The 19,526-nt window shown below is 36.9% G+C and overlaps 2 protein-coding genes and 1 long non-coding RNA gene across 3 annotated transcripts in view; 2 read left to right on the top strand and 1 right to left on the bottom strand.

The window, feature by feature from the left end:
* The first annotated feature begins 818 nt into the window (after window positions 1–818).
* On the top strand, window positions 819–3,355 carry LOC107588070 (Krueppel-like factor 2). The gene is made up of 3 exons (XM_016276076.1): window positions 819–1,183; window positions 1,532–2,438; window positions 2,561–3,355. The coding sequence occupies exons 1-3, from the start codon at window positions 1,112–1,114 to the stop codon at window positions 2,734–2,736; spliced, it is 1,155 nt and encodes a 384-aa protein (XP_016131562.1). The 5' UTR covers window positions 819–1,111; the 3' UTR covers window positions 2,737–3,355.
* Window positions 3,356–6,761: 3,406 nt separating this feature from the next.
* LOC107588071 (uncharacterized) lies at window positions 6,762–7,906 on the top strand. Its single transcript, XR_001609536.1, has 2 exons — window positions 6,762–7,202; window positions 7,368–7,906. It is a non-coding gene; the product is annotated as an uncharacterized lncRNA (long non-coding RNA).
* A 1,842-nt stretch (window positions 7,907–9,748) lies between these two features.
* LOC107588112 (epidermal growth factor receptor substrate 15-like 1) overlaps window positions 9,749–19,526 on the bottom strand; it is a 28,491-nt gene continuing 18,713 nt past the window's right edge. The window contains exons 22-25 of the mRNA XM_016276122.1: window positions 18,458–18,540; window positions 18,176–18,266; window positions 13,793–13,998; window positions 9,749–10,063 (exon numbers count right to left, since the gene is read on the bottom strand). Of these exons, the coding sequence (XP_016131608.1) occupies window positions 9,917–10,063; window positions 13,793–13,998; window positions 18,176–18,266; window positions 18,458–18,540 (527 nt within the window). The 3' untranslated portion in view covers window positions 9,749–9,916. The remainder of the gene's footprint in view (window positions 10,064–13,792; window positions 13,999–18,175; window positions 18,267–18,457; window positions 18,541–19,526) is intronic.

Raw genomic sequence — 19,526 nt, 5'->3', positions numbered from 1 at the left:
AAATGGGTTTTAAGTACTTAATGGCATGTGTTTTGTTAAAGGCTTGATACTACAGACACATTTGGAGCCTGCAAGGGTGTCAGATAGCACCAGGAGTTGTGTTTTTGTTATTGTTTCGGTCTGATGACATGCAAATCTGATAAAGTTGTGGCTTTGGCTGCAGGTGCAACATAACATCTTACTCGCTTGCGTCACAACTTAAAAAAATACAGTATAATATACAGTGCAAATGCAGTATCAGTATCAAAGTTAACTTTGGCTCTTTATAACTGGTCTTCTCTCACACTTGTGAACAAAATGCAGTGTAAAGGGTCTAAAAAGCTGATGATTTTTGACACAAAGCTGTTGGCTATAAATTAAAACGTGTAGTAAACGTGACAATGGGCACATTTGTAAGCAGTTGAAAACAAAGATCCCCAATTTTGAATAAGTAACTGATTGATTCACAATCTATGCTCAGTTATCTGGGAAAGAAATTGGGATTCAATGGGTTAATTTAAGTATTTAAAATACCAAATGCATAAACTATGTTATCTACTCTTGAGCCAGCACATATTACATTATTAAAATGCAATAAAACCCTTTGTTATACGCGTCTCGATGGCTCAAAGTGGTACGCGCAATTGGTATGACACTTTCATCTTTAAACGTGTTAATGATGTGTATTTTTCTCCTATTCTTCTCTTTTTTCACCTCAAAGGCAAGAGAGAGAGAGAGAGAGAGAGAGGAGGGATCTATCGCATCGTGTTGTACTCGTTTAACTCGTTTTTACCGAGGGGGCGTGGAGGACTCCGGTGATTTAAAGAAGAGCCCGTGCGCTCTCACCATCCAAGACGAAAGACGCACATGCCGGAGCGCAGCAGCTATATACTGGGGCTAAAATTAGGAACGGGTAGTGCGTATTTCCTCCGCTTCGTACAATTGGTTCAGCTTCTACTGCCGTGATATTTATAAGAAAAGTGCTTCCACCACTTCCATACTTACTGCATGAGTGTGACACACAGAGTGTAAAAGCAGAAACGAGTTGTAGTGCACTACAACCTAAGGTTCTTGGAGGGATTGCAACTGGTCCCTGATCTTGAAGGTTTTGATTTTACTGGGACAACTGGAAATGGCTTTGAGTGGAACAATTTTACCGTCTATTTCCACATTTTCGGCACAGAAGGAAAAATGGTGGGAAAACGTGAGTATTTTGTTTTTATTTCACATTATTATTATGCTTATGTAGTTCTTTACTTTTATAAGTATGTGTTACGTTTGAAGTGCACGTACACGAACTTCGAAAGTTATATTGCAAGTTAGTGCGCTAAATGTAAATAAATCGCGTTCTTTTATCATTATTGTCATTAGTTATGTTCAATTTAGATTTACACATCACAACATATAAGAAAAGCGTTAGTGATTTGTTTGAAGTGTCTTTGAGATGGTTAACAGGTAGGGTTTACTACTTGGGTCCCGCGAGATGAACTTCAACCGCATTGAAAATGTATGAAACAATAAAAGTAAGTCTAATCAATCTGTTTCATTGCAGAGGTGGAAGGATGAACTGGACAGGTCCATGCATCTCAGCTGCACAGCTGACATATCAAACATGGACAACCTCAGAGCAACAGATGACGAAGATCTCGATAAATATCTGGATCTGGAGTTTATTCTGGCCAACACTGTGGGTTCTGAGAATCTCGGGCTTAGTATGGGAGGCGACTACAGAATGCAAGAATCCAGAAACATGTACAATCCAACAGTGGCCCCCACCACGTACCCAGTGTCCGAGATCAACCCGTCACCTCCACCGTATACTACCAGCCTCATGGCAGAGCTTCTGCAGTCCGATGTAGATACCTACTGCCAACCGTCTCTACCCAACAACATCCAGGGAAGATTCCTGGTCAGGTCTGCCTTCCACAATCAGGACATTTCAGAGTGTATCAAAGTGGAGCCCTGCATGGACAGTTATGAACCTGTAAGAGGAATGGTTCCCAAAGTCAAACAGGAGGGCAACGGTGCATGCATGAGGTCCTACGAGCAGCCAAGACTGGCCAACTCGCCGCAAGGAGCAGGCAGCATGACTCCACCGCAGAGCCCCGCGGAGCTCATCAACTCAGACTGTCAGTCACAGATGTGCCATGCCATGACATTCACACAGGGTTACCAAGGCAACACAGGGTTTCCCCATGCTGCACCTCCACAGATGCAGCTGCCATACCCAAATGCGCATCACTTCAGCGTGTGCGACGACAGACTCGGGATGCCCAGCTCTAACCCAAGAGTACTTCTCACACCACCCTCATCTCCTCTGGAGATGGACACCAAACCAAAGAGGGGGCGTCGCACTTGGCCGAGGAAACGGACGGCGACTCACACTTGCACTTTTTCTGGATGCGGCAAAACCTACACGAAAAGTTCTCACTTGAAGGCGCATCACAGAACACATACAGGTAAATAAACATCTATGCTACTGCAGCATCATCTACATTTTTTTTTATTTAAATGACATCACAACGGATGGCTGAAAATGGATATATATTAATGTACCTTGTCTTTTCTTGTCTTTGTTTAGGCGAGAAGCCTTACCATTGCAGTTGGGAAGGTTGCGGCTGGAAGTTTGCCCGTTCTGATGAACTGACCCGTCACTTCCGCAAGCACACCGGACACCGACCCTTCCAGTGCCACCTGTGCGAGCGCGCCTTCTCCCGGTCCGACCACCTCGCCCTCCACATGAAACGCCACATGTAGGAACGGACTCTGAATATTTGGACTAAACGCACTGAACAATGAACATCACGGATGTTCAAAGCAAGCATTTTGTCTGTACCCCCTATTTAAAGTATGACAGTCAACATGATAAAGAGGAAACATGAACTGACTTGACTTTTGCATTGTAGCTGGTTCTACACTTCATTTCTTTACAGATTTTTCTAAAGAAACAAAATATATTTTCCAAAGAGCTTTACAAGTGCCAAAAAGTTCAACTCATGCTAGGCTGGACCTAAACTTCAAGACGGAACTGGAATCAGACAGTAAAATGTGTTTAAGTGAACATGATGTGCTATGGACATCGCAACAGTGCCTTTTAATACATGTATACATCTCATGAGTGCCATAAATACTCTTGGCATTTTTTTCAAAAATGTATGCTATTGTTTCAAGAAACTAAATAAGCTTTATAAGACAATGTTTTTCTCTTTCAAAACTGCCTTAAAAGTTAACCAAAGGGCGTTAACTGAATGTTTGAAGTAATTTGTGCATTTATCAACATAAACATTTAAAAATCAGGGTCTTATGGTTGTTTTGTTTCTTTTTTTCTAACGTATTTGTATGTTGTTAACGTGAATTGCAGACTGTCCCATGTTCGGATGACATGATAAGGGCTATGCGAGTTGTTCTGGACCAAACATTTTATGTACATAATTGATACTCTGTAAATATTGTACATATTAAACTTAATTGAGATATAAACATGCGTGTCTGTCGATATGTTCACTATGTTAGCATACCAATCACTCTTTTTGAATCCTTAGTGGTATTGCCCAAGGGTAGATGTTATGGGCCTAGAGGAAGAATACAATCTTTCCCAGCTGCAATATTGCCATGATAGAGGGCTGTGGCTAGACCTATAAATATAAACATTACATTTACGTAATTGTTGAGACTGAATATAGCCATGTCTGGGCAGAGGGCTACACCACAGTTGAAGAGAGAGTGGCTTTGGAAAAACAGCGGAAGGCGTGGGATATCTAAGGGGGTGAAGGTTCTGCTTTGAATTTCTTTTTAGAGTTGGGGCAAGAACTCAAACTTTATAGGAGCTGTAAAGTCAAGCAGATAAACAGACATATCAAGAGCTCAAGGGTATTTGGCACCAAAGTCTTTATGTAAATGTTAGTTTTGCATGAAATGTTCCTGATTTAACTTAGAAACACAGGAAAACAAAAACACTTGTAAGTTTTTACACATCCATCTCCTAACAAGGTGCATCCAGTTGGCAGATTCAGGTCACGCAGCAGCAATCACATCCAATAATGGGTCTAATGGTGTAAGACTAGTCTGGAAAACAAAGCTCATCTTGGTATTGTATGATAATATTCTTAGGCCTTTCTCATGTGTTTTTCTGGGCCGTGTGCAGTGGTATGGAAATATTATACCATTCAATTGTTTGAGATGTATTCATCGCATTGTCTATTTTGAGGAAATGAGGAACTAAAACTGTGTCAATAGATGGCTTACTTTGTGAAGTAAGAAAAACATTTTCATATCACTTTCAGGTTGGTCTCAGATCACTTTTCGAAGTGGCTGTATAGTTGATAAATCAGCCAAGCGAATATGTGCCGTTTCAGCTTACAATAATTCCCTAATCCTCCAATGAACCTCATGTGTCCGCTGTAAAAGTTGCATCCCTTGAGATGCCAGAGATTTGACACTATTCACCTAGGAAATGGTATTAACCTACATAAGAAACTGATAATGACACCAATGATACGTTTAGGATTATGTTAATTGGCTGGCTTCAAGCCAAAACGCTCCTCGGATTTCATGCGGAAAGATAAAATCAAGTCTCTTTTACGTTCTTGGAAGTGTGCTATACTATTATTGTCTTGAGGGTATTCCTCATGCCGCCAGCAAAACGTTTTAAAATACAATCTATAAATTACCTTAGATGGAAAAAGTCCTGAATTTTCTTCAAAATAAGTGTCCATTTACCCACTAATCAGACATACCAATTGAAGTCCAGTTGAAGTCCTTCCTGTTCTGGGATCAACTGTTATTGCCGCACCTGGAGAAATAAAAGCTTTTTCTTTTTTTCTTTTAAATCATGCTTTATTCAATCTTAATGTACTACAGGACAATTTGAGGCTATAACGGGAAAATAACTTTGACGTTTGTAACACCCAGGATCTTTTTGTCCATCAATGTAGCCGCTTCAATACAAATTCAAGCCTTTCATAGTGGACTGAGTTTGGAACAGATTCCTTTGGAAAGCTTGGGAATGTCATGGGAAGAGTTTGCCACCTGCTGGACTTGCACGGGAATGTTCTCAGCAGAAGATACTTGGAATTTCCTTTTGTCAAAGTTGTCCAAACTATTTGTAATAATGTTTCCCATGGAGCACAACATCAGGACATGATGTTTATTATCATTTGCACCAATCTGGGAAAAACCATCAAAATCCAGTCAAATCCCTGCATTGGGAGGCAATAACATCACATGTCAGTTCCTCCAAATCACCTCTGCACCAACAAAACAAAGACTGAAAAACGAGAATCCCAATGGCTGATGGAAAACCACATTTGTGTGACAACATAATGGAAAGTGGCCATCTGGCTTACATTTCCCAGCATACCTCTGCTGACGGTCCTGGTGGAGTGCATAAGAGTGTCCGTCAGTGCACCGCAACATCCCCAGGGCAGCATTACTCGATGGAGAGCCCTTGTTTCTCGGGCCCAGGCCCAGCTGATTAAATACACGAAATCCAGCTCGGGTCGCTCACTTCTGGAGTTCTTCACGAGCAGATCGAGGTCCGATTAGTCAACATGCTGATTTAAATCAATATCCATTCCGAGCAATTCTCGCCGCAGGAGCAGGCCAACTTTTCCCAGCCAGCTGTCAATACGCTCAAGTCTGTGAAAGGGTCCCCTTGAATCCAATCAACCAAGTGAGCACACACGGAGGTTCTTGTTACCAGCGTGACGCTAATGACCCCATCCAGACCTTCAACATGTACATGTGTGTCGCATTTAACATACTCACCTTGCTCTGGTAAAACACAATAGATCATTATTGGCACACATGGATCGTCTCACTTGACATGCAGCCCGTATTCCCAGGAACTCCCTGCATACGTAAGGAAAGTGTCAAGACATTCGCCAGGGTTAAAGATGTTTTTCATACACTGGTTATTAGTAACGTCAAGCGTTCACAAAAAACACTGTGTTTTAGAAAAGGAGGAAAATAACTATTGAAGCATCTGGAGTCCAATCTGAAAGGCTCTTTGGCCCATTTCCACAATTTTGATTCCCAAAGTTCACTAGCACACAAACTAAGTAAATACCGATCTCGGAATTTCCTGTTACGGTTAACACTCTTCTCTTGTGTTTCAGGATACAGTTTTCACAAAGTTCCACTGAGCTACAAGGAAGCCCTCAAGAAACTAGAAGTTATACAAGAATGACTCATTCCCTTTGCATTCAGATTGGATTTCCGATTTTAGTAGCTACAATAAAGCAATTTAATATGCAGTATTATACAAGAACTTAGCCTACTTTTTAGGCCTACTGAAAACAAAACACAATTTAACCCCAAAATACAGTGATCCCAACAAGCTTTTGGACATTTAAGCCACACTTCATTTGTATGAATGATACTGACATTAGTTGTGTTAAGTCATTTTCCCTCAAGTACACACAGGACTAGTTCATCATATTAAACTATAGACATGTTTTACTAGCTACATTAAGCTAAGTATGCAAAATTACTTTGGACACTAACAAATATACTAAAAACATCTAGCCCACAGCTTATAATTAACCAAATCAAACACATTAAAACCAAACAAAACCAAAATCAAAGTAAACCAAAAAAAAACAAAAAACAGACGAAACCTTTATGAAAACATGTTTGTACAATCTTTTTTTTCTTCTTCAAAAATAAAGCCATTTGGTTTGATCTAATGCAGTGACATTCACATATTTGTAAGTGTCGAAATGCATTTTGGGGTGGCTGTGTTAGACATTACACCATTTGAAAGTTTATTTTTCTTGACAAACACATATGAAGTGAATAGAAGAGTGACGTATACGTGCATCTTAAATGTTTTGTTTATTCTGTGAAATCAAGGGACAACATAACGGAGCATGAACATTTCCAAAGGAATCTAAGCATCACTAAATCACTATCAATGCAGTCTGAAATCCTTAAAATGTTTCGAGTTACACATGTGCAGTTACTCAAGTTTCATAGGACAAATATAACACATAATATACATGGTTTATGTATACTCTGATACATTTCTCTATCGGGTTAATATCGGTCTTATCTACAGGCAAGCGTTAAAAGCAGGCCAAAAAGGAATGCAATCAACTTGAGTTTTATCTGACGTATACCCAAAATTATGACAGTAACTTAAAAAGAATCTGTTTAATTATTTAAAAAAAAAGACCAAATGTGGATAATAAAACCGGATATGAAAACATGAAATGAATTTACAGGTATTGGTTAAAAGCAGGCCAAAAAGGAATGCAATCAACTTGAGTTTTATCTGACGTATACCCAAAATTATGACAGTAACTTAAAAAGAATCTGTTTAATTATTTAAAAAAAAGACCAAATGTGGATAATAAAACCGGATATGAAAACATGAAATGAATTTACAGGTATTACAACAAATAAAATATACAAACTATTGCACAATGGAGGTATAGAGGACAAATACAGCATTAACAGGAGTGCTAACAAAATGTTTGCGAAGTTTGTCCAGTTTGAATGGTTTTGTTATTTTTTTGTAACAGTAAAAGGCAGAAAAGCCAAGACCAAAGACCCCTGCACACAAAATAACCCCACTCCCAGCCTACATTACGGCATAAAACCCTTGATATGCCAGGAATAGAAGTTATCTGTGTCTGGGACACAACAGCTTTCGATTCCAGTCCTGAAGACAATCAGTTTTGTTAAAACGCTCAACTGACTAAAGATTAGTGTAGTACTGGAATGACAAATCGCTTCAAAAACAACTGCCATGAGTTTCATTGTGAGCTAGGCTCCATCTAATACATTTTACATATTTTAAATAAGACAAAGTAACACTGTTTAGTGTGACACTAACATGACCAAAAAGTGTCAAGCAGCTATTTGCGGTCAAAACAACACAAGCTGATTGGAAGTAAAGAAAGAGGAACAAACAAAAACAAAAAAAGAGTGACATAGCTAAAATTTAGCAGTGTACTGGGATGTCACAATTGTTTGTCTTAACATTGCACATTTGTGTCCACAATGTCGGACATGAGCATCAATCAATATGCAGGAAAATGTACCTGTAATGACTGACCCCAACAGCTGTTCCAATGATTCGAGGTTGGATGTGTGAAAACAGATCGTGGTTAAACTGTTAATAGTACCAGATAAAGAATCTAGCAGATGGTACATACAAAAAAAAAAAAAAAAAAAAAGTGTGTATTATGTAGTATGTTAATTAAATCGTACAAAAACACAGGTTTGAAATGTGCTAGGAAGTACCATCACCAAAACGTTCAAGTCAAATTTAATACTGACAAAAAAAAATAGAGCCAAGCAAACAATAAACTACAACAGCAATTGCCCGTTTTTTAAAAGCATCTACTGTGCCTGAATTCACAAAGTTCACGATGCCACATCAATTTATTTAGGCTAAACTGATTGTGCTTTCAGCTACCAACAGGTGTTTAGTAATCCCAACTATGTTTAACATTTTAACGCATTAAATCTGTTCTGAAGATGTTTGCAAAAAAACAAAAAAAAGCATTACACATTACAGCTGGCCTATTTACGGGTTCAAACAATAGCCATTTTACTAACTAGCGCAACTGCAGGCTTGTGCTTTCAGGCCCACAGATTATGCAGATACAAAATTAGTAACAAATTAAAGACGATGAAAATCTAAATAGCAAAACAAATTAAACATTTACCAATTCCCTCATGGAGGCGCTTGTTTTCGCTTATGCAACCAAATTTGATACCACAGCAGAACTCAACAATGAAGTTAGCTCAAAAGATGGCCAGTGTGAAAGCGTTTGGGGGCCACTGAAAATCTCAAGATTTGTACAAGACCGATGTATAACATTGATTGAACTTGTACATCAATCCAACAAAGAATGATTGACAGAACGATCAAAAGATTGAATGAACAAACAAACAAACAAACAAACGAAGACGAATGATAGAACAAACAATAAAAAAACAAACAGAACGTACAAAAATAAACGATAGAACAAAAGAATGAACGAACTGAGCGAGGAACGAATGATAAACAAGAAAATGCATGATAGATAGAACTCATGAACAAATGATAAGACAGAATGATAGAAAGATATAGCACAAACTAACAATATATAGAACTAACAAAAAAATTATAGATAGATGATAGATAGAACGATCAATGTAAAATGTTTTGAAAAAATATTTCTAGCAAATACTTAAAAAAAAAAAATAAACTGTTGAGTCCTGCAGTGGTGTCAACAATCTAAATCATTTAATATGGTAAAATTTAAAAGAAAAAAAAAATCAGTGCAGTTGTAGAAGCTTTGCTGAACCTTCTTCTCTGAACAGTACAATGAAAAAATAAAAATAAGTTCAGCTTTACGTCACGTCAAGAGCTACTTACAGACATTTAGTCTGCAGACGCTGCAGTAATTCCAGTGTGTATCATACTGACTACAGCCAGAGCCAGTAAAAGTTATTATTTAGCAGATGCTCTTTATCCAAATCGACTTACAGTACGCTTACAGCTATTTAATTCAGGAAGAAACCTGGAATTAGGTGCCTTGCTCAAGGGCTCGAAAGGAGGGAGTGTAGCGTCAGTAATTCAAGTTTCTAGTTCGACCCTACCTGGGATCCAAACACAACTTTCTTAGCGGTTTCTCAGTCCCTTTTTCCTATCCAGTGGAGATAATGATCTGCAGAGACCAATAATGGTCTTCAAATGTCCATGGCTCTGTTGATGCACATTTACACACAAATACACTTTAAATAAACTATATACTCCATCTGAGAGGTTAATGCAGTGCATGTCGAGTGAATTAGCTGAATCACAAACCATAGGCCGCACTCCTGCACACGAACACAAAAGGACAGAGGTTTAACGGTCTTGCATGTGTTTTATCTTGGTCCATCACACACGCACACAATCGTTGCTGTAGTGTACACAAGGGTGGATGTGAAGGGAAGGCGGTCATGCATGGGACATCTCGGCCTTGCTGAGAGCGATGGCCAGTTCCAGGTCTTCCTGCTCCTGCTGACGGAGTCTCTTCAGCCGTTCCCGTTCCGCTCTCTCGCTTTCCCGCTTCGCCCACTCCATCTGCTGGGCTTCATTCCCAAACTGGGCCGGAAAAACAGGAACACGCCATGTTAAGAGCCATTGGCCCCAAACTGGGGATTGCACAATGGTGTGAATCACTGTGATCAAGCTGTGGTCTGAACTGATAGGTACAGTGCTTTGCTTTAAAAATCAAGTTTAAAGTACTAAATTGATAGACAGACACATATTTGCATATATACAAACAGCTACACAAATAATAAATATTTTTATGCCAATTTTTACCCAAAAAGTTTCAATAGTAACATTGGAAGTCATCAAAAAAATATTTCTGTGCCACTTGCGGCACTGGATTTTTTAGTCATCAAAAATGATAGAAATTTCTTATGCTAAATTATTACCAAATGTTGGATTAAATCTTGTTATCAACTTGCACAGGTTTTGTATTTCTTTTTGGAACCAACTCATAGTAGGTATTGTTTATCTGATCTTATACGCCTAATTTTTTGAATGAACATTGCCAAAAGTATCTGCAAATAAAGCTTTTTTCACTCAAGCTCAGTTTAATGAAGCCTATAATAAAAATCAATTCCAAAAAGAAGTACAAAACCTGTGCTACTTGAAAGAAACATGATAATATAGCATAATGAGAAATAAGAAGTTTTCAAAAGGCCGGCCACTTTTGACTGAGAACGCCAATTTAAAGGATTTTCAGCAACAGCACAAGGGTTTAAAGTGTGTAGATTGATCTTGCACGTGTACAAATGCAAAATTTGTAAAAGCATGCATGAACATTTTCTGTCAAATTATTCAGTGACCTTCATTTGTGATTGCAAAACGGCAAGACACAAAATTTGTTTCATTTTCAGACAGATCTTACCTTAATACGCTCAGTTCCTGCAAGAGAGGAATGGATTACAAAAAAAACACAAAAGAGATTTACACCAAACTACCACGCAACCATCCACCGAACTGCAAACGCACGCACACAACAGACCACTACCACTGATGACTCATGATGGACCTTTTTAATTGGTCGTTAATAGCGAATGATGTCATGGACAGGAAAATGAACATGCATTGATCTCATGCAGCAAGATAATGACAGCAGGAAAAGACATTACAAAGCTTTTTCAATTGAGAGCTTCAAATCGTGTACAGTGATATATAGGCGTAATATATGCAACATAACATGCACAATAAGTTGACTACAGGTGAATGAGAGCGTTGCTAAACCACCCTGAAGGACACAGAAAAACTGAATTTAAACTTTTTTTTTTGTAATATCACATGCATCAACTACAGCTACAACTTAATTATAATTTGTTGAGACTCGTTCAGATGAATTTGTTAAAATGCCTTAATTTTTGTGTCGCCATTTTCTTGGTAGTAATGCATCTTTTTTTTTTTAATACACGGTTATAATCCCATTGGCATTTCGTAAACATAATTTTTTTTTATTGTAAACGATGCAATTATCATTCTTACAGGGAGTTTTTGGTCACGTAACAAACCAGAGATGGTTTAGCAAGTCTATTGCACCCAAGTCATGCACAGCGATACTAAGGACAGGTGGCAGGGCAGATGAAGATGATGCGGCTCTAGGATCAAGTGGATTTGCAGTATGGAGCACACAGTGATCCCATGCGGAGGAAAACGACAGCCTGAGAGCTGAGTAGTGATACTGACACTTCCCATGTCAAACGATCGCCCCTTATTGACTTTGAAATGGGACATCGCGGTCATTTTTCTGAATACTTTGACTTCAATTCTCCTCCTTTAGTAAACAAGTTCACTAAATCTTCTATGTGATTTCAAACATGAGGATAAAGGTTTAAGTGAGCTGAAAATACATCAGTTGAGATAAGATCGAGATGATGATTATACTTGTTCCACTAACTTGTGGAAGTGTGACCACACGGCAGATGTGTCAATACAAGCTTCCCACACTTCTTGAAATATGACCTGATGGCTGATAAGGGAACGGTGAGAACCAGAGCTAGTTTAGAAAGAGTACATTATAAGGATGAGGAAAGAAAGAAAGAAAGAAAGAACTTTCATGACAGTTACATTAGTTTACATTGGGTAACTCTATAAAACATTGACAATTTGTTTGAGTGAACGAAAGTTTGGGACGTTTACAAAACTAAAGTTTCTTTTAGTTGCCAATCAGATGATCCATGCTGCAGGATCATGTTTAAGTGAACAAATTTTCGAGATGCAAGAAAATTAACATTTTTGTTAGGAAACAATCAGACGGCCCAACTTTGCAGACGATGAGGCTAAAATATTGACAATAGACACATTGGTGAAACTGATAAACTATCAACATTTGAGATGAAAATACTGATATTATGAATTTTAATTATATTAGAAACACTAATGTTTTTTAAGCCAAAAAAATTGGAATGCAAGAAAATTTACATTTCTCTTTTAGGAAATGATCAGAAGGTCCAACTTTGCGGACCATGAGGCTAAAATACTGACAATAGACAAAGTGCTTAAACCAACACTGAGTTTAAATAAACTAGCTCGATTTGAGACAAAATCACCGATATTACAAACTTTGATTATACTACAAACACTGATATTTAAGCAAAACAAATTTGATCCAAGAAAATGTGTTTCTCTTAGGAGCCAATCAGATGGTTCATTTTGCAGACAAAGAAGTGACAATACTAACATCAGACACATTAATAACACTAACACTGACATTTTGTTTAAGCTAACGAACTTTCGTGTTAACAAAATTATTTCCCTTCACATGTGAATCAGAAGGTTCACACTCATCTATATAGGGAAAATACTAACATCGGGTACATAGATTCTACTTTAAACACTGACGTTTTGTTTGAACGAGAAAAAAATTGTGATGCTCACGAAACAGATTATTTTAGGAGCCAATTAGATGGTCCACTTCGCAGACGATTAAGTGAAAAAACTGACATAGTACATACATTTTAGTATAAACACTGACATTTTATGAGAACAAACTTGTGGGTTGCGAGAAAACTTGCATCTGTATTAGATAAGAAGCAAAATACTGACACTGATTGTGCACATAGTAACATTAAGCACTGAATTTTTTTTGTATGTCACTTAAATTTACAAGTAAATAGGAAAATATAATCTAAGTTGCTATATGATTTTTAACCTCATTATGCATAGCTTTTTGCAAATATTTACCACCAAACTAAAATTAGTGTAAACCATACACTAACTCATCTTGATTTTAAGTACATTCAAACAAGACCTTACTTTGCTTCTGAATGACAATTGCAGCCTGAACGGTGTTCCTTTGAAAAACAAGACACATTTGCATAAAAGCTTTTTAAAAAAGTCACAGAAGAACAGCGAGAAGCCACATTAGCTTAGCCGAGAGCGCTTGGTATCACCAAGTGTGACTGCTCCTCTTCCCACAAGCCCATGCAAACTCTGAGCAAAACGACAGATAACATCATAGCCATGTGCACCACAAACAACTGTATTTGAGTCACTGAAAGAGACAGAGATGATGTCTGGCTGCTTGATTAGGGCTTATTATCCAGAATTCTGTGCGTTGGTGAGTTAATCACAGATAGATGGACTGCAGACATGGAGGAAACTAAATGAGTAGCTGGCACAAGGCGACAGACTGAGCGATACAGAAGCCAATGGTGCGGTCTGCTCTAGAAAACCTCACTGATAATCGCTAGAGAGCAGTTTTTTTTGGTTTGTTGGTTGGTTTGATTTCGATTTTGGAAAGAAACAAGTGGACCGGACAAGAGAAGAGTATCACTAAGCTCAACTTACAGAGCTGAAGTCTGCAAAACCCAATGAAGAGTCTTTAGAGGCTTTACTTGAGGCAGATGGAGCAAACGGGTCTTTGCCACTAAATGGATCTCCCACCCCCTTTTTACTCTGAAACGGATCAGCAGGGTCGGCACTGAAGGGCTGGAAAGGATCGCTCGTCTTGGTCGAATCGGCAGATCCAGGCACGTTTACTGGAGTGCTTTTACCTGTTGAAAAAAAGCAGTTTTCATTTTGAACGTCTAAGCCAACCGTTGCGTTTCATTTTCGACAAGCTAAATGAAAATTAATTGGTCCTGTGTAACTTTATAATAACCATCTAACAAATTCTAATTGCTTTATTTACTAAGCAATAATAGAAAACATATAGCACTAGCTCATTACTGATTTATGGCATTTGAACCTACAATCTTTTGTTTACCAACCCAGATCTTTAACTACACCACAACACCCCCACACAATTGACAAAAACAATGGAAAACCAGTGTTTAAGCATCATATAATGTATAATGTGTGATGATTTTAAGACACATTTCAACATTTAAAAAAAACATAATTAATATTATAATATTTAACACATATAACATAATTTTTTTTAATACTTATTAATCTAGGACACCATAAATCAAAAGTGTCAGTTAAGCCATTTATAATGTTACAAAAGGTTTCGATTTCAAATAAATGCTGTTCTTTTGAACTTTGTATTCAAAAAATCCTGAAAAAATATACCACAGTTCCCACGAAAATATTAAACAGCAAAACTGTTTTCAAAAAATTATTGAACAGCAAATCAGCATATTAGAATAATTTCTGAAAGATCATGTGGCACTGAAAACTGGAGTAATGACTGCTGAAAATTCAGTTTTGCATTACAGGAATAAATTAATTTTTAAAACATATTCAAATAAAAGAGTTATTTTAAATGTTAATAATATTTCATAATATTCTTGTTTTGACTTTACAAATAATAATAATACAAATAAATTTAGCCTTGGTGAGTATAAAACTTCTTACAACATTAAAAAAATCTTACTGACCCCAAACTTTTGAACAGTAATGTAATTCTTTGTAAAAAATTTATTAATTTTTGCAATACTACATAATAATCAAACAATTGTCATTTGCACATATCCTTCCGAAGCTCAACCAAAAAACCCACAGTGGTTCAAGCGTGTATGATGCGGTAACTCGGCTTCAATTCAAAACAACACTGAACTTTCTGTCTCTTTGTACAGACCAAATAAGAGCACAAAATATGGCTCACATGCTGTTATTGTTTTACAGAAAAGCAGAATCCTTTCACAAGCAATTGGCTTATTATAGAAATTTGCCCAAGAAATGTAAAGTAATCACAAACCAGTGAGGACCTTCAGATTAAAAAAATGCTTATGCACACTTTTTTTTTTTTTTGCCAAGACTGGCATTCACTTACTCGTGAGAACTTTAAACTGGTTGCTGGTTCCTCTAAAGGTGTTAACCACGTTCAATAGGGCTGTTATTTATACCAGACCAGCAATCAGTTTCTTTCTGTCAGTAAACGGAATACTAAACCGCAAAAAAAAAAAAGACTCCACCCTGCTGAGGGAAAGAGGTCAAAATCAAGCCATGCTCTTTAATGATACACTGCGTTAACAAAAATAAATTAATTTTCAATTTTACAACAAAAATAATTTTAGTTTGGGTTTTAAAATTGTAGTCTTCCCAGACAAAACATACATTAATTAGTCAAATGCTGCATATTTTTTTATGTTACTTTACATTTTTATTTAATCTGTTAACTTACTATTGCCATTATGCACATAACTGCTAAAAAAAAACATTATTGGATACACATACTTCAACTCTACTTACAATGTTCAAAATGTGTAAAACGTGAAATACTTGGGGTAAAAATTTGTGGCAGCTAGGCCACACTACCCACTAAAGTGTGTAAACACACACACACACACACACACAGGAAGTGGGGAGGGGTGTGTAGATTAGCGCACGATGCTGGCAGTGCAGGCTAACCGCAGATCATCGAAGCATGTTAGCTATACCACTCTGAGTGCACTGAACAAACCTACTTCTCTAACCTCCCCACCAAATTTTAAACCTCAGTTACACCAGGAAAGTTCTCTCTTGTTTTCTAGGATGAAAAAAAACATGTTGCTGCAAAAAAACAAAAAAAAAGAGTGAGTTGCACAGATTCGCCTTTCCTCCAAACTACGGACTGCAGAGAGGAAACAGCGCAGGTTTCGCTTTCTCCAAGTAACAAATTTATCTTCCATTCCGGTTTGTTTGTGCACCATTTTGGAGTTGGATGGAGATAGGACTGCGCCACTGTGCATTAAAAAACTAAAAGAAAAAAAAAGAAAAAGCTTAAGCAAACATATCAAGGTTGTACCTCAGTTTCCTGTTGACAACTGTTGGGGGAAGTCTTAGATATCATGGACAGTCAAAATTCAGTTTTCTTGAACTTCTCAAGAGCTTAATAAAAGACTTGGTCATCAGCTTCTTGTTCAAAGCTGTTTTGCTTTCACTGCTGACAAACAACTAGTTAAAAGAGATGTAGTGATGCTACACTTTGAAGATGTGTCTGCTTCAATGTGATTGCCAAAAGCATAGAGAAAAATCCACCCAAACAACATTCTCCAGGTCTTTCATGTTGGCTGTTTAGATTGCTTGTTTTGTCTACATTTTGTTTATTGCCACAATTAGTTGTGTATTTGTAGTAATAGTTTAATTTAACATACTAGCTTAAAAACCTTATATGGTTGTACATGAATATAAACTTTTTGAAAAGGGTCCATGTTTGTTTTTGGGCCTTGAGATTAGGGTTGGGTACCGAACTCGGTACTTTTAAGGGTACCGACCGAATTGCGTCGGTACTACCGAGTACCGATTCACGTTAAATCAATCGGTGCCAAATTTCGGTACCTGAGAATGCATCTGGGCGCATACAGAGAGAGAATGAGAGACCCTGTGACGCGATGTCACCCCTGCAACTCGTTCAAACAACACACAGGGCAAGCCGAAATGTTCTGAAGTGTGGTTACATTTCTAGGGCCATATGGTTTCTGCGAAAACGCGGACAAGATCGTGGAGTCCATTCATAAAAACGTAATTTACTCTATAGCGCGGAATGCCACGGAATTCGTCAATTTTGGACGAATAAGTCAAAAGTAGTCACTGCCACTTAATTCGAATCGCGATATGAACTAGTGTCTGTGAATATTAAAATGCAAAAAGACGGTTTAAATATGAATCTTGCATGTTCCGCTTGCCTCTGTATGTATGAATGGCGGAGACGCGGTTTTGTTTACTACACAAATACTGAAGCACGCGTGATGCTCTCTGTGATTTCCGGCCTCTGCGTCTCACTATATGACGGCATGAACACAAAAACTTAATCTCCAGAGCTGCTGTGAGAGTCATTTCACGAGAATTTTACCGTTTCATTTGAGAAAACTAGCATCATCGTACTATACACACACAGAAACTTCATGGTAACCTGTCAAAATAAAAGTACGGTTTAACATGTAACCGAAATATATTACTTTTGTACAGGATAATGTACATCTTTAAATATTCAATTTTCTATCAAATTTAAATAAAACAATTAAATGATAAAAATAAATATTACAACCAGATTAATCACTTAATTTTTAGAAAAAATAATACAATTATTAGCCTATTAAAAAAATGTTTTAAAGGAATATTCACACAATGTTTCTTCCATGTATTAATTTCAACAGTAAACCTCAGTTTGTTTGCCAAGAAATAAAAGGGTTTAATTTTCATTTGATGGCATGAACACAAAAACTTAATCTCCAGAGCTGCTGTGAGAGTCATTTCACGAGAATTTTACCGTTTCATTTGAGAAAACTAGCATCATCGTACTATACACACACAGAAACTTCATGGTAACCTGTCAAAATAAAAGTACGGTTTAACATGTAACCGAAATATATTACTTTTGTACAGGATAATGTACATCTTTAAATATTCAATTTTCTATCAAATTTAAATAAAACAATTAAATGATAAAAATAAATATTACAACCAGATTAATCACTTAATTTTTAGAAAAAATAATACAATTATTAGCCTATTAAAAAAATGTTTTAAAGGAATATTCACACAATGTTTCTTCCATGTATTAATTTCAACAGTAAACCTCAGTTTGTTTGCCAAAAAATAAAAGGGTTTAATTTTCATTTGATATAAAATTGAGACTTTTGGACTTCACTGAAAGAAATGTTTTTGTAATTACACAGAGAGTAAAGTACCGAAAAAAGGTACCGTTGGGTACCGGCACCGAAATTCAGGTAACGATACCGATACCGTATTGGTTAAAATGTGAACGGTACCCAACCCTACTTGAGATGAAGGTTAAATGCTTACCACTGGGTGGTTTGGGTCGCGGTGGAATGCTTTTCTTGGGTGGGAGAGCTGGCATGTCTTGTTTTCGGCTGAAGGGGTCGTCTACAAAGCCCTATATTAAAGCGCAGTGGAAAGGAGAAGCAGTGGGCCATTATCAGACACATAAGGTGCAAACCGCGCAAATTATGAGTGGGACATCAATCAAAACCACATCTTAAAAATGTCATGTTGCAAAAGCATGAGAAAGTGAAGTTCCACTATGCTTAAGATGCAAATGTAAAATGTGAAAAAGGTGTTCATTACCTTTGACATTTGGCTGAAGTCTGCAAATCCGCTGCTGCTGCCGAACGAACTGCTTCCGAATGGGTCCAAAGTACCGAAGAAATCTGGAATTGGCAGAGAAAAACAATGAGGCAATAGCATAACAAGTCAAGAAAATTGAAAAATTATGTTAGACATTTTGAAATATTTAGAGATTATAAGTAGGGATGCACCGTAATGAAAATTCTGGGCCGAAAACCAAAAATTCTGGATGCACTTGGCCGAAAACCGAAACCAAAAATGCTTTGTAATAATTATTTATTATTTTATTAAATAATATAAAGCAATTTTGTAAGACTTTTTAATGCAACTCAACAATTTTAATGATACTGAATAAAAAAAACAGCTATTAGGCCTTATTTTAATACAAAAAATTTAAAAAAAATAAAAGTTTTTTATTTAAAGTACCAATACATTTTATTTATTTATGAAAATAAGCTACCAAAAAAAAACTGGCAAATAAATACTTTCCTTTCAACATACTTTTCTTTCACCATAGCGTTAAATGAAATAAATACAAATTTTTTATTTAAAATAATATTACGGTCAAGGGTTGGCAAATTACTTATTTGACTACTTTTATTGACTTATTTTTAATTTGACTAAATATAATAATGAATAAATAACCTATAAATAAATGAGTGATTTTTATTTATTTAAAATAATATTATGGTCAATGATCGCTGAAGTACTCATCTGACCACTTTTAATAAATACATTACATTTATTTTATAGTCACTAAATATAGTCAAATATACACTTCATGGGCCTTAATCACAATAGTAATAGGATCAAATAAAATGCATACTGAAGCCATCAAATAGGAGTATTAATTTTCCATTTCAAAAAGTCAAAACAAAATTGTAAAGCATCAGTTTGCTTTGTAGTCTTTGTGTTTTTTTTTGCCTTCAACCCACAGGTTTGAAAAAAAATGTGTTGAGCATTTCCTGGCATTCGCCTCAGTGTTCAACAATGCTGCAACAGAATGCTGCATTAACTGTTTACTGAAACAGCAGAGGAATATCACGTTGTTCAGGGTGCCAAAGGGGTC

This window comes from Sinocyclocheilus grahami, unplaced genomic scaffold (genome assembly GCF_001515645.1).
Source record: "Sinocyclocheilus grahami isolate Dianchi unplaced genomic scaffold, SAMN03320097.WGS_v1.1 scaffold98.1, whole genome shotgun sequence".
Lineage (NCBI taxonomy): Eukaryota > Metazoa > Chordata > Actinopteri > Cypriniformes > Cyprinidae > Sinocyclocheilus > Sinocyclocheilus grahami.
The sequence above is the reverse complement of the archived record's forward strand: the minus strand, read 5'-3'. Positions and strand labels throughout refer to the sequence as shown.

Bases quoted from the DNA above. Each gene is read 5' to 3' on its own strand.
- LOC107588070 (XM_016276076.1), top strand. From the start codon at position 1,112: ATGGCTTTGAGTGGAACAATTTTACCGTCTATTTCCACATTTTCGGCA. The intron at 1,184-1,531 runs GTGAGTATTTTG...GTTTCATTGCAG, and splicing joins AGGAAAAATGGTGGGAAAAC to AGGTGGAAGGATGAACTGGA. The intron at 2,439-2,560 runs GTAAATAAACAT...GTCTTTGTTTAG, and splicing joins GCATCACAGAACACATACAG to GCGAGAAGCCTTACCATTGC.